The 13,187-nt window shown below is 37.9% G+C and overlaps 1 protein-coding gene across 2 annotated transcripts in view; it reads right to left on the bottom strand.

Moving 5' to 3' along the window:
* Positions 1 to 3,675: 3,675 nt before the first annotated feature.
* Positions 3,676 to 13,187, bottom strand: part of SESN1 (sestrin 1) — a 109,189-nt gene continuing 99,677 nt past the window's right edge. For both annotated transcript variants that reach the window (XM_032275078.1, XM_032275079.1), the window contains exons 6-10: positions 11,497 to 11,644; positions 9,891 to 10,003; positions 7,739 to 7,929; positions 5,796 to 5,940; positions 3,676 to 4,871 (exon numbers count right to left, since the gene is read on the bottom strand). In XM_032275078.1, the coding sequence (XP_032130969.1) occupies positions 4,785 to 4,871; positions 5,796 to 5,940; positions 7,739 to 7,929; positions 9,891 to 10,003; positions 11,497 to 11,644 (684 nt within the window). In that variant the 3' untranslated portion in view covers positions 3,676 to 4,784. The remainder of the gene's footprint in view (positions 4,872 to 5,795; positions 5,941 to 7,738; positions 7,930 to 9,890; positions 10,004 to 11,496; positions 11,645 to 13,187) is intronic.

Here is a 13,187-nt window from a genome sequence, read left to right as displayed (position 1 = left end):
TACATTTCTTATGCTGAGCACTTCTTCATAATTTTTGTTGGCCATTTGTATATTATCTTTGGAAAAATGTATATTCAAGTCTTTTGCCCCCCCCCCTTTTTTTTTTCTTGTGACATTGTCTCACTCTGTCACCAGGCTGGAGTGCAGTGGCACAATCTCGGCTCACTGCAGTCTCCACCTCCTGGGTTCAAGCCAGCCTCCTGCCCTAACCTCCTGAGTAATCCCAGCGGATTATAGGCATGTGCCACCACACCCAGCTAAGTTTTGTATTTTTAGCAGATACAGGGTTTCACCGTGTTGGCCAGGATGATTTCGGTCTCTGACCTCGTAATCCGCCTGCCTTGGCCTCCCAAAGTGCTAGATTACAGGTGTGAGCCACTGTACCTGGCCCCATTTTTTAGTTATTTGTGTGTTTTTTGAGTTGTAGGAATTCTTCATATATTCTGGATATTAAACCCTTACCAAATATATGATTTATAAATATTTTCTCCCATCCCATAGGTTACCTTTTCACTGTTGATTATGTCCTTTGATGCACAAACACATTTAAGTCTGGTGTAATTCCAGTTGGTTTTTTTCGCCTATACTTTGTGTCTTACCTAAGAAATCATTGCCAAACCCAGTGTTTTGAAACGTTCCCCCAGTGTTTTCATCTAGTTTTACAGTTGTTGGTCTTAATTTAGGTCTTTGAGTTTTTAAAATATAAGGGTCCAACTTCATTCTTTTACATGTGCATATCCAGCTTTCCTAGCACCATGTGTTGAAGAGATTGTCCTATCCGTGTTGAGTGGTCTTGGCACCCTTGCTAAAGAGCGTTTGGCCATGTATGTGAGAATTTATTTCTGGACCCTAGTCCATTGGCCTATATGTTTGACTTTCTGCCAGTTCTACGTTATTTTGATTACTGTCGTGTTACAATAGGTTTTGAAATCAGGGAGTGTGAAACCTCCAACTTGGTTACACAGTTTTTCAAGATTGTTTTGGCTATTCAGGGTTCCTTGAAGATTCTACATGAATTTTACCATGGAATTCTCTACTTCCGTGAAAAATGCCATTGGGATTCTGATAGAGATTGCGTTGAATCTACAGGTCACTCTGGGTGACCTGAACAATATGAAGTCTTCCAATCCAGGACCATGAGATCTCTTTCCATTTTTTTGTGTCTTTAATTTCTTAGTGATGCTTTACAGCAGGGATCCCCAACCCATGGGCCATGGACCAGCCACATAGCAGGAGGTGAGCTGTGGGCAAGTGAGCATTACTGCCTGAGTTCTGCCTCCTGTCAGATCAGCCACAGCATTGGGATTCTCATAGGAGCTTGACCCTATTGTGAACTGTGCATGTGAGGGATGTGGGTTGTGCACTTCTTATAAGAATCTAATGCCTGATGATCTGAGGTGTAACAGTTTTATCCTGAAACCGTCCCCCACTGCATCATCCACTCTGGGTCCATGGAAAAACTGTCTTCCATGAAACCAGTCCTGATGCCAAAAAGGTTGGCGATTGCTGCTTTACAGTTTTCAGTGTATATGTCTTTTGTCTTAGTCTGTTCAGGCTGCTGTAACAAAATACCTTAGACTGGGTAATTTATATATGGATAACAGAAATTTCTTGCTCACAGTTCTGGAGGCTGGGAAGTCCAGTATCAAGGATTTGGGGCCTAGTATCATCTTCTTCACAGACGGCACACTCTAGCTGTGTCCTCCCATGGTGGAAAGTGAGCTCCCCAGGCCTCTATTACAAGGACACTAATCCCATTCATGAGGGCAGAGCCCTCTTGACCTTATCACCTCCCAAAAGCCTACCTCTTAATACTAGCACATTGGGGATTACATTTCAACAGTCAAATCTGGGGCGGGGAGACACAAACATTCAGATCATCACATATCTCCTTGGTTGTTTATTCCTAAGTATTTTATTCTTTTTGATGCTATTGTAAATGGAATTGTTTAATTTTTTTGGATCATTCATTGTTAGTGTATAGAAATGCGACTGATTTTTGTGTGTTGATTTGTAGCCTGCAACTTTGCTGAATTTATGCTTCCTCCTAATCATACCATTCTCTGCTGGGGAAGAGCTAGGGTGAGCAAAATGCACAAACTTTCCTGGCCTTTCGGTGCAGCCTTTTCCTGGCTTTGCATTTGCCTAAGTGCTGCAGTTTCCCAGTTGGTTTCTGGAGTTCTCACAAAGATATTCTGGCCCATATATTGTTAACTCAGTGTCTCTGGGAGAATGAGGATGCAGAGTTCCCAAGTCCATCATCTTGCTGACATTACTTCCCATCTACTAGCTACAGCAAAAGGCTAGTGTGATGATTTGGGTATGACATTCACATGTAGAAATATGCTAATAAAATTTCAGAGTATATTGATCAAAAATGCTTACCCAACAAGTTCTACTTATCTACTTTCCTCCCAGTGGTGTATGTCAAAATGAATTTCGTTCTTAATTAAGTTTGGCCTAATAAAAAAGTTTTCCCAAATATGACCAAAAAACCCCTTAGATTTTAACTCTTGAATCCTAGGAACCTCAACCAGAAATCTTTTCATGATTATTTTAGAAAAAAATTTTCCTCTGCTGGGGGAATATTTTAATATCCTCAGTGCAATGTACCTTCCCTAATTATTTTGGAAACAACTGGTTTCAAAGATTATGTAGTAACATTAGAAATCCCATGTGTTCAGTTTTGAGAAAACATTGAGTAACAGGAAGCACCTGTTAAATGGAAGGCACTGAAACATTAACTTTGTATTACATGCATTTTTATTACTTTAGGTATAAACATATTTTTTAACTCATTAAAATTTTGATTTTAATTTCTAAGTGATTATATGTTCCAGTGGACTAAATGCATTCCCTTGATCTTGTTTTGTGATCACTCTACTGCTGATTAGAATCTCTACCAGAAATTTTGTATTTTCAAGAGGAGGAACAAAGCAGAAACAGGATGAGTAAAATTTTCACTATTTCCAGTGCATCCTTACTTCTTGGGTTAAATTGTATTGCTATGGTGAGAGAACTCAGCAGCAGATAGAAGAGGACAAAGGCATGATGCATATTCAATGGACAATGAACTTATGTTTCTTTCAATATAAAACATATTGAAGATAATAGTAGTCTATTTCTAGCTAAGGTTATAGTCTTGTCTTCTCACTACAGTATATCCTTCAGGGCAGGTAGCACCTCTATTCAAAATTGATCCTTCCCAACCCCCACTTCCACACTACCCCATACATTTGTAGGCACTAGAGTGACTCCGTCAGTGTTTTGAGGAGTAGTAGAGTTATCACAACAGCTTCAGTTAAACTTAAGAGCTATTTCTGCTTGTCTGATACAGTGTGATTTTTTGTTCTCTCGTCTCTTCCTAATGAATCCTTCTTTCTAATAATCTGTAAAATTCTATTGGAACTCTAAAACATCCCAGTTCAAAAGAGAGCAGGCAAAGAGCCATACCAGTCATTTCCAAGATAAAAAATGGTCTTAAATAAGATTCTGAAGAGGGTCCACTCCTCTTTGTATCTTTCAAAATGGCTTCAAGTGTTTTGCCATTTAAAAGTAGTCTCATGATTACAGCATTATTTAAGTGTGAATCTGTTTGGCTTATGAAAGTAGAGAGAAAGTCAGAATTGTTACTAATAGTGAAGTCATGACTTTTTAAGAGATTGAGACAGCAAATAAAATTGGAGAAAAATTATTCTTTATTGAAAAATACCAATAATACTGACAGACTTCAAAAGCAATTCACGCTTCCAGAATACAAAGTACTTAATACATATTTTCAAACCTGTTTGGATTTCAAACAAAGTTAGCATTTTTATAAATCAAATTTGATAACCTGGCTAAAAATATTTTCCAGCTTTATTATTTAAGGAGCTGCACAACCTTTTACAGTGGGGACCAGGAGGCAGGCAGAAGCAGAGACACAGAATACACCCAGGACTGCACAGCAGTCTACAGCAACATGTCCCACAACTTCAGTGCTACAAAATCTTCACTGCACAAGACAGCTGCCCTCCAGTGTCAGTATCTTGTGAAACAGCATATCAAAATATAGCCAGTTTCTTATAATTTATACACTTTCATTTAGGATTGCTTTTTGAAGAAAATCTTTAAGGATGCCATAATAATATCATCCAGAATCCTGAATTTAAAAAACGAATGAAAGAAAGAAATGAACTGTTACCATCAAAATGGTTGTTGCTGAGCTGTGTGAGTAGGAATTCTATGCTTTTTTAGATGCAAAAAAATTAACACATAATGCAAGTTTAATTTGAAATCACACAAGTTATGTACGTAGGCTCAGATAGTAGCAATGTTCACTTTTATTACTAATAGCTTAACTGAAACAGCCATCTATTCATTCCTCCAGCAGGAATAGCAGCACCAAGATCTTCTAAAATTCTTTATGTATAAAGCTTAAGTCATTATCCAAGTCCCATTCTTTGCATGCTCCAATTCTTGTTATCTTATTTAACAGAAAAGCAACATGATTTGGAGAATTACTATTTGCTGTATTAAAACAGTTATACAGCATCTTCTACTGTCAAAAAGCAAAATACTGTGAATGGCAGCCTTTCTTCACAGATCTAAACTTGAAGCTGCCAAGCGATCACTGCTTGTACCAGCAGTGGTTTTCCACAGTAAGATAGCCGAAACTAAAGGAATCATGGCACAATGGAGTTCTGAATTATTTTGTCTACCATTGGTCCTGGGGCTTGGTACCTTCCCCTTGTAGACTATTATCTGCTGATCATTCCAGAATCATCTTTAATGAAGGAAAGGCATCAGGTCATATAGCGGGTAATGGCTCTCAGAGCATAAAGCAGTTCTGCTTGCATCCTAGCTTCTATAAGAAGCAGATTAACATGAACCTGAATATAAAATACAACATCATATAAGGAAGGGTTACAAGCATTGACAATCACAGTTTTTCAGTGCATCTAATGAACACATTAAGTACACTTCCTATATAGTACTGAATAACTTAGTCTTGGGTTTGTTAAATAGAATATCGATTTCTCAAAGCAACAGCTGTCTAATATTCTTTTTTTTTTTTTCCAATACGCAGTTTCACTCTTGCCCAGGCTGGGGTGCAGTGGTATGATCCTGGCTCACTGCAGCCTGCAACCGCCACCTCCCAGGTTCAAGTGATTCTCATGCCTCAGCCTCCCAAGTAGCTGGATCCAGAGGTGCATGCTACCATGCCCAGCTAATTTTTTTGGTATTTTTAGTAGAGATGGGATTTCACCATGTTGGCCAGGCTGGTCTTGAACTGCTGACCTCAAGTGATCTGCCTGCCTTGGCCTCACAAAGTGCTGGGATTACAAGTGTGAGCCACTGTGCCGAGCCTAATATTCTTTTTGGATAGCTTTCATTTATATTTTATCGTATTTCTTGGAGGTTTGTTATATGTCAGAAAATCTGGACACTGTTTTATTAGAATACCAACTTCCCCTGCCAAATCATTATTCAGTAATTTCTATAAAGATGTTTCAAAGAGAACAGACACTTCTACACATACACAGCTTTTACAAAACAGTCTTTCTTCTACATGCTGACAGCCATGCCAGCACTTCTGAAGATGGGCCAGCCCACCTGTCCTCCCTGTTTTCATTCTTCTACTCTATCACTATGACGAGGTTCCCTTCTGAAAGAGCACCTCAGACAGCTGTCCTAGAATGTTTTTCTTTGGGTTGGTAGGGGTGATGGAAAGGTTTCAGAGCTATTAGGTTAGGTGAAGGACTCTACGAATCACTGCTAAGTTACAGAGTAAACATGCCACAACAGGCACATACCTTCTCAGAGTGCTTGAACTGCCTCCAGAAGCTATCATACATTCTTTTGGTAACCTTTTCAGGAGTGCAAACAACAGTTTTGATATAAACTTTAAAGCTACGATCCAATAGCTGGTTAATTTCACCATAGTCATAATCATCATATCTGTTGAAAGACATAGTGAGAATTATATTTTCAGTGTATAACCTATTTTCGTCTTATGAAAGAATACACATCAATAGTTAATGCTGTATTTTTTTCCCTCTTTGTGTAGGTAGCTGTCCCCAAAAACGACAGAGCTTTACAATTGGGGGGTGGATGACTGAGTATAAAGGAATAAGAAACAACAGAACATTTTCTGCTGCCCAAGTAAATCATTCCTGAAAGCTGACAATATTAATGTAGCACTGGGTACCCGGCAAGTGTATATTTGCAATAATGAACATGCAACCACACTAAGGAACAAATTATTATTTTTTGAGACTGAATCTTGCCCTGTCACCCAGGCTGGAGTCCAGTGGTGCTATCTTAGCTCACTGCAACCTCCACCTCCTGGGTTCAAGTGATTCTCTCAGCTCAGCCTCCTGAGAAAAGCTGGGATTGCAGGTGTGTGCCACATGCCCTGCTAATTTTTGTATTTTTAGTAGACACAGGGTATCACCATGTTGGCCAGGTTAGTCTACAACTCCTGATCTCAAGTGATCTGCCCACCTTGGCCTCTCAAAGTGCTGGGATTATAGGCATGAGCCACTGCACCTGGCTGAACAAATTCTGAAAACAGATGATCAAAATTAAGTTAACAATTATATTTGTTTTTGGTACTATTATATTCTCTCTCTCTCTCTCTCTATATATATATATCTAATTATTTTTATTTATACAAGTAAATTTCTATAATTATAAATATTTTAATTTTAAATGTTGTATATAATTATATATATTTATATACACATCTATATAGAGAGAAATTCACTTGTATAAATAAAATAATTAGAATTACTTTACTCATGTTTCTAGGAGTTTCTGGGGTCAAATGAGAAAAAAGGCAGGGGCTGGGGAGAGAAGGATGATTTATACTTAGGAGAGCCCATCCTGCTTTAAGCCAAGATGGTTGCATGCACCAGCGTCTGCTTTGCTCCACTGGGTAATGGATTCTCAATCACATAGGCACTGTAGTCTCCTATTGAGTTTTCAGTGGGAATGGGAGAAAGGTCTTGCATAGCTGGTTCTACAACCATTCAGGAGGCTAAAGTCAATAGTCTGGCTACTGATTAGTGGGAAATTAGTTTAAAGTTGGTCAGATGTACCTTGAATGCCAGATACGTTTGGAGTAGATTAAATAGGGTTTACAGGTTTTGAGCAGAGTCTGTTAAAATGAATAGAAAGCCTGACTTTACAGCTAAAATGACTAGTAAGCACTGTAGCATGGAGTTTGTGTGCATGTATGAGAAGATGGCATACAATGGCTGCATTTTCAATATAACGTCGTAACATGGCTGAAAACCTAACAGCAAGGACATGAAAGTTTTGATTAATGAGGTATTATCAGAGCAAGTACTCTTCAGAAGGAGCCTAAGAACAGCCAGAGGAGCAATATAAGGGAACTGATTTCCAAGAAACATAAATGTTCCAGGAGATAGATGATATGAAAAGATACTAAAGGCGTTCAGTGACAAACTTCGTTCTGGAACCAGCTTGCTTGTCCTTCCTTCCTTTGCTGGAGGCAGCTATCATTCAGCTCTTCTCAAAGTCCCTAACTCTCCCTCCTGCCTAGCTAGGAAAGAGGAGAGAAAACTAAACTGCAATAAAGTGGTTCTTTGAAGTATAAAAAGCATAAGAATAAGTTATTGGGGAGGGGATGGATTTTGACTATGTGTGTGTCTGTGTGCATGTACACTCCAAGCACCTGAATAATTTGGCCCAGAGAGAAACATCTCTTTATAAACACAGAAAGAAGACTAACCTTATTCCAAACATGCAGTGAATATAGTTCCAAATTGCCCGTCTAAGCATTGAGGTATCCACATCTTTGTGCATTGCCATTGTATTATAAGTAAGATTGTAAGCAATGTGAAATTTTTCATCAATCAACTGTCCCACATCTGGATAAAGGCGATTTACCAAAGAATAACCATGATCTTCCCAGCAATAGTCCTAAATACAGGGAATAGAACAAATGTGAATAATTAAAATGTGCTCAAGTACAGTTCTATATCTACAGCTCTGTAGTATATAAAAATCATTGCCATTTGGCTGACAATCCAACTGGCTTTCATCCCTAACTCCCAGCTTCACTTGCACTCCAATCTTACGTTTTCAATTTCTATACTGCAACATGCAAAAGGTGTTTTATAATGCAGTGAATTTAAAAACTAATGGAGAATTTAAATCTCCTTGTCTCCTTTCTTTAGTCTCGTCTCAAAAAATGAAAACAAACTAATAGTCTCTTCACCTTACACATCCGCCTTTATCTCTTTCACACTATCTCCACTTATCTCCCAGATGTGACCAGCTTGGGAGTCCCCTCTCCTTTTCCATTGCAGTTCAAATGGTCTTCAAATTATGTGTGTGTGTGAGAGACAGAGAGAGAGAGTGTGTGTGTGTGTGTTTTAAGAGACAAGTTCTCACTCTGTTGACCAGGATGGAGTGCAATGGTGGCAACGGTGTGATCACAGCTCGCTGCAGCCTCCAACTCCTGGGTTCAAGTGATCCTCCCTGTCTCAGCCTCCTAACTGGAACTACAGGCACAGGTCACCTTGCTTGGTTAGTTTTTTAAATTATTTGTAGAGATAGGGTCTTGTTTTGTTGCCCATGCTAGTCTTGAATGCTTGGCCTCAGTGATTTTCCCATCTTGGTCTCTCAAAGTGCTGGGATTACACATGGGAGCCACCCATCTGCCCAAATTTTGTGAGTTTTTAACTCAACACATCCATCACCCATTCCTTCTCCTCCTACCCCCACTTCTGCCTTTTAGCCCTATTAACTGAGTCTCCTAATTAGTTTTCCTACATTAAATCTCCTTGCCTTTCTTTCCACCTGAAACAAAACTTAGTAAGCCCCTACTTCTTTGTTGCTTTCCTAAAAACACTTCTTTGATATTACGCCATCACTCTGGTCAAAGCCTACAAACCCCACTTAATCTACTGTAAACTGCTTTGGCATTTAAGGCACACCTAACCAATTTTAAACTCATAATTGAATTCTCTGTGCCTTTTATTACCACTAATCAGAAGCAGGAATCCTTAGCTTGAAGCTCTCAGCAGCCAGCCAATCTTTTTATAGTTCCTTCCCTCACTCTATCCCTCAACCTGCGCCTTATTGTCTAGTCTCCTCTACTTACAGTACCCTTTTTACCATCCAAATTATTCAAATCCTAATCTCCCTCCATAAAATTTCCAGCCCACGTCTTCAATTTGTATTGTATAATTATCCTAATTATACAATAATTTTGCCCCTTAGTTTATTTCTTGAGATAGGGTCCCACTCTGTCACCCAGGCTGGAGTACGGTGGCTCCATCACAGCTCACTGCAGCCTCAACCTTCCAGGCTAAAGTGATCTTCCTACTTCAGCCTCCTGAGTATATAGGACCACAGGTGCACACCACCACACATGGCTTTTTTTTTTGAGACAGAGTTTCTCCATTTGGCCAGGCTGGTCTTGGAACACCTGGCTCAGGTGATCCACCAGCCTCAGCCTCCCTCCCAAGGTGCTGGGATTACAGGCGGGAGCCATTGTGTCAGGCCCCTTAGTTTCTTGAAGTAAGAAACAAAATCTTATGGTTCTCAAATATTTTCATAATTCTGGTAAAATAGTTATTATTTAACACTGGACCCTAACAATATTTGGGAACGTTGGGAGTATTAACTCATCCGAATTAAATACTTACCTATTTAAATATTTACACAATAAAAATTTTAAGATATACATACATTTAAAACTACAGTATGACTTCACAGATGGATCAGAAGCAGTCTTTCAGCTGCTATTCTAAAACAAGAAGAGATACTGCCTGCAAAGCACTCAGCATAGTTCTCAAGTATAAGTGGCTCTTTTGTATTTTAAGTCAGTCTGAGGTATTTCTAGTCAATCACGTGCATACAAGTTGAAATTTTACCTGGACACGAAATGTTGGAACATGCATCCCATGTCTAGAGAAATCTTTATAGCCATAGCTAGTATCCTCAAAATGACGAGATATGTCTCTTGCTGGTGTAACTTCTTCATCATCTGGGAAAAAAGCCATTGAAAGTTTTAAAAAAATAGGAAGCTAGTTAAAATTGATTTTACCCATAGCAAGTAAAAATGGCATAGCCCTTTCTCTGATACTGAGTAACCAATATCAACCAAAATAGTCTTATAACTATACAAAGATATAGCTTACTTGCTAGTAAACAGAATGTAGTAATAGAAGATTCTCTTATAAAATGAAAACTCATAGTTGAATTCTCTATGCCTTTTTATTGCCTCTTTCACAGAACCCCCCATTCTAATTTATATATATTAGGTTCTACTTATTCAAAGTATGAACGTACTTTTGGATAGTCTTTAAGATAACTATAAAAATCAGCTATGTTCTAAAATTTAGCACTTATTTTTGTTCAATATTAATGACACAGGGTATGTGATATGAAAGAAAGAAATCTCATGACTTAACAGTTTTACAGTGCTGCCTGCACTTTGCCTAAGACTTTCTGGACTATCATCATGTTTAGGAGTTGAGATTATAGTTTCATGTAAGTGTAGCATTAGATGACAACTCTCTATCTTCAGGCATGGAAACAAAAATTTTTCCTGGAAGAAAAACAAGCTAACATCCAACCTCCATTTAAACAAATTTGATTGTTTCTTTGCTATTAAGAAACTTGGTGTTTTAATTCTTATACTCTTTCTCCCACTCTGTTGGAGACACTTTATAAACTTTTTCTCCTTTAAATTATCTGGTTTATATATTATTTCCCGTAGCCTGCAAATAGATAAAGGTTAAACGAAGAGAATTTAGGTTGTTGTTGGTAATTTAATAAATATCTCCTCTTGCTATGTTGCCCAAGCTGATTTGGAACTCCTGGCTTCAAGGCAATCCTCCCACCTCAGCTTCTTGAGTGGCCCGTACTACAGGTACACATTGCCATGCCCAACAAATCACAGAATTTTAACGCTGGAAGCAATCTCAGGACTATTTCCTCATATTAAAGAAGAGAAGCATGGACAATATAGCAACACCCCATCTCTACATGAAAAATTTAAAAACAACTAGGCGTGGTGGCACATGTCTGTAGTCCTAGCTACTCAGGAAGCTAAGGCAGGATGATTGTTTGAGCCTAGCAGTTTGAGATTACAGTGAGCTAGGATCATGCCGCTGCACTCCAGCCTGGCAACAAAGCAAGACCCTGTTTCTTAAAAAAAAAAAAAAAAAAAAAGAAGAAGAAAAAAAGGGAGCATTCATATGTTAACTGACTTAGTCAAGTTCACAAAGCTCATTAGAAGTAATTTTAGTACCAGAATCCAAATTAAATGTCCTCCCTCTTAGTCTAGGCTGTTTTCACTTTTAACCTTTTCTTAGTTGCTTGCTGTAAACATTATTTGTAAATAGGAATACCTATGCGATAGCCTCTCTAAAAGGAAGGGCATATCTAGATTGATGCTTTAAAACTTATTTAAATTATTTAAATAAAAAGCTGAGTTTGCAATAATTATATTGGCTATGTAATGATTGTTCTTACCTGAAGAGAAGACAAACATACTCTCTCTTTTTTCTATTTCAAAACGTGAAGCCATCTCTTCCTGACTTGCCTCTTCTTCATCTCGACATTCCTGTAACTGCCTCATCTTTTCCATGAGGGCTTCAACCTCAAAGAAAGAATCACTTACCTGAAAAGAAAATATAATTAATGTTACATGTGGCAGACATAGAATATACATGAATTATCTTTTATTAAGTTTGTCTTATAAGAATTTATATCTTAATAGAATATAGGGAAAATATTCTTATAATTTTAATGTACATGAATGAATAAAAAACAATTATTTTGGTCTATTAGGAATACCGACATGCAGATTTTAAAATATAAGAAAAAAATGATTTTAAGACACATTCTAATGCTTTTACCTTATAAAATTAGCAATAATGTCATTAATATTTATGCTGTTTTAAAAATTAAACACTGTCAATTTAAAATAGAACTAAGTTCACTTCTACTTGCTTAATCTTCAAATAAATAAGATACACAAAGTACAACTGGTTTTGCATCAACTGTGTACACTGGGCATACATACTGTCAATGTGTCTATCGTCTTTAGTAATTAGCTCTATTTATACAGTTTACCAATTAAACATGAAACATGTGTTTACATGGCTAGAGTTAGCCACCTGACCTCTGCAAATGGATCTGGCAGCTGTCACTTGCTGGGATGACTAGAGCAGTGTCACACATAGAGTAATGGGTCTGACAAAGGACTGGCCAAGTGGTCTTGCACTAGTCAAATCAGTTATACTTCTATACCCTGTTGTATTCTTGCTGCAAAAGCTAGATCAAATCTATGCAATTTATATCGTTCTTATAAAATGAATATATTAAGAAGTCTTGGTTGGGCTAGTGTCTCACGCCTATAATCCAAGCATTTTGGGAGCCCAGCGCAGGATAATTGCTTGAGCCCAGGAGTTCAAGGCTGCAGTGAGCTATGACTGTAACATTGCACTTCAGCCTGGAAAACAGAGTGAGACTTTGTATCAAAAAGAAAAACTCTTAATCTCAAATCTCAGTGTATACATACAAAATTGACGGTTCCCCCTTTATAAATTTATTTTGCCAGGAATGTTTTTAAGACCTCTATCTTCCACTCTTCCTGGCGTCCACTCATTGATCCTTCAGGTAGCAGCTTACATTTACATGCTTCTTAATACTATCAGTTACCCCACAAGCTGTAATTATTCTAACACAACTCTCTCCTCTTTCCTTACAATCATAATTTATAATTGTTATTTGCATGATATTGATTTAATGCCTGCTCCCTTCCCAAACCAAACCTTCAGAAAGGTAGGAGATCTGTCTGGTTTATCTGTATATATCCCACACCTAGCATAGTACCTGGTACAGAGGAGATATTAAAAAAAAATACTTGCTATAGAATGACTGCCAGAATAATTCTAGATTAAGAGACAATCTATATCACTTGTGCTTTATACTTTCTTTTGATCCAAACAGTTACACTGAAATGCCCAGTACTAAGCCCTTTCTCTAATACTTTCATGATGGGAAGTGTTTCTGTGATGGTGCTGAAGATTATTCTGGTGCATGCATTTTCCCCATAGTTATTCCTGACACAGTGTCAGTAACCAAATAAAAAATGAGCTGAAAAGGATTAGGTTACATGATAAGATGATTCAAAGTTTAAAAAAGGTCTCTTTCAACTC

Source organism: Sapajus apella, unplaced genomic scaffold (assembly GCF_009761245.1).
Source record: "Sapajus apella isolate SASKATOON/1434 unplaced genomic scaffold, GSC_monkey_1.0 scaffold6, whole genome shotgun sequence".
NCBI classification, from domain to species: Eukaryota; Metazoa; Chordata; class Mammalia; order Primates; family Cebidae; genus Sapajus; species Sapajus apella.
The sequence above is the reverse complement of the archived record's forward strand: the minus strand, read 5'-3'. Positions and strand labels throughout refer to the sequence as shown.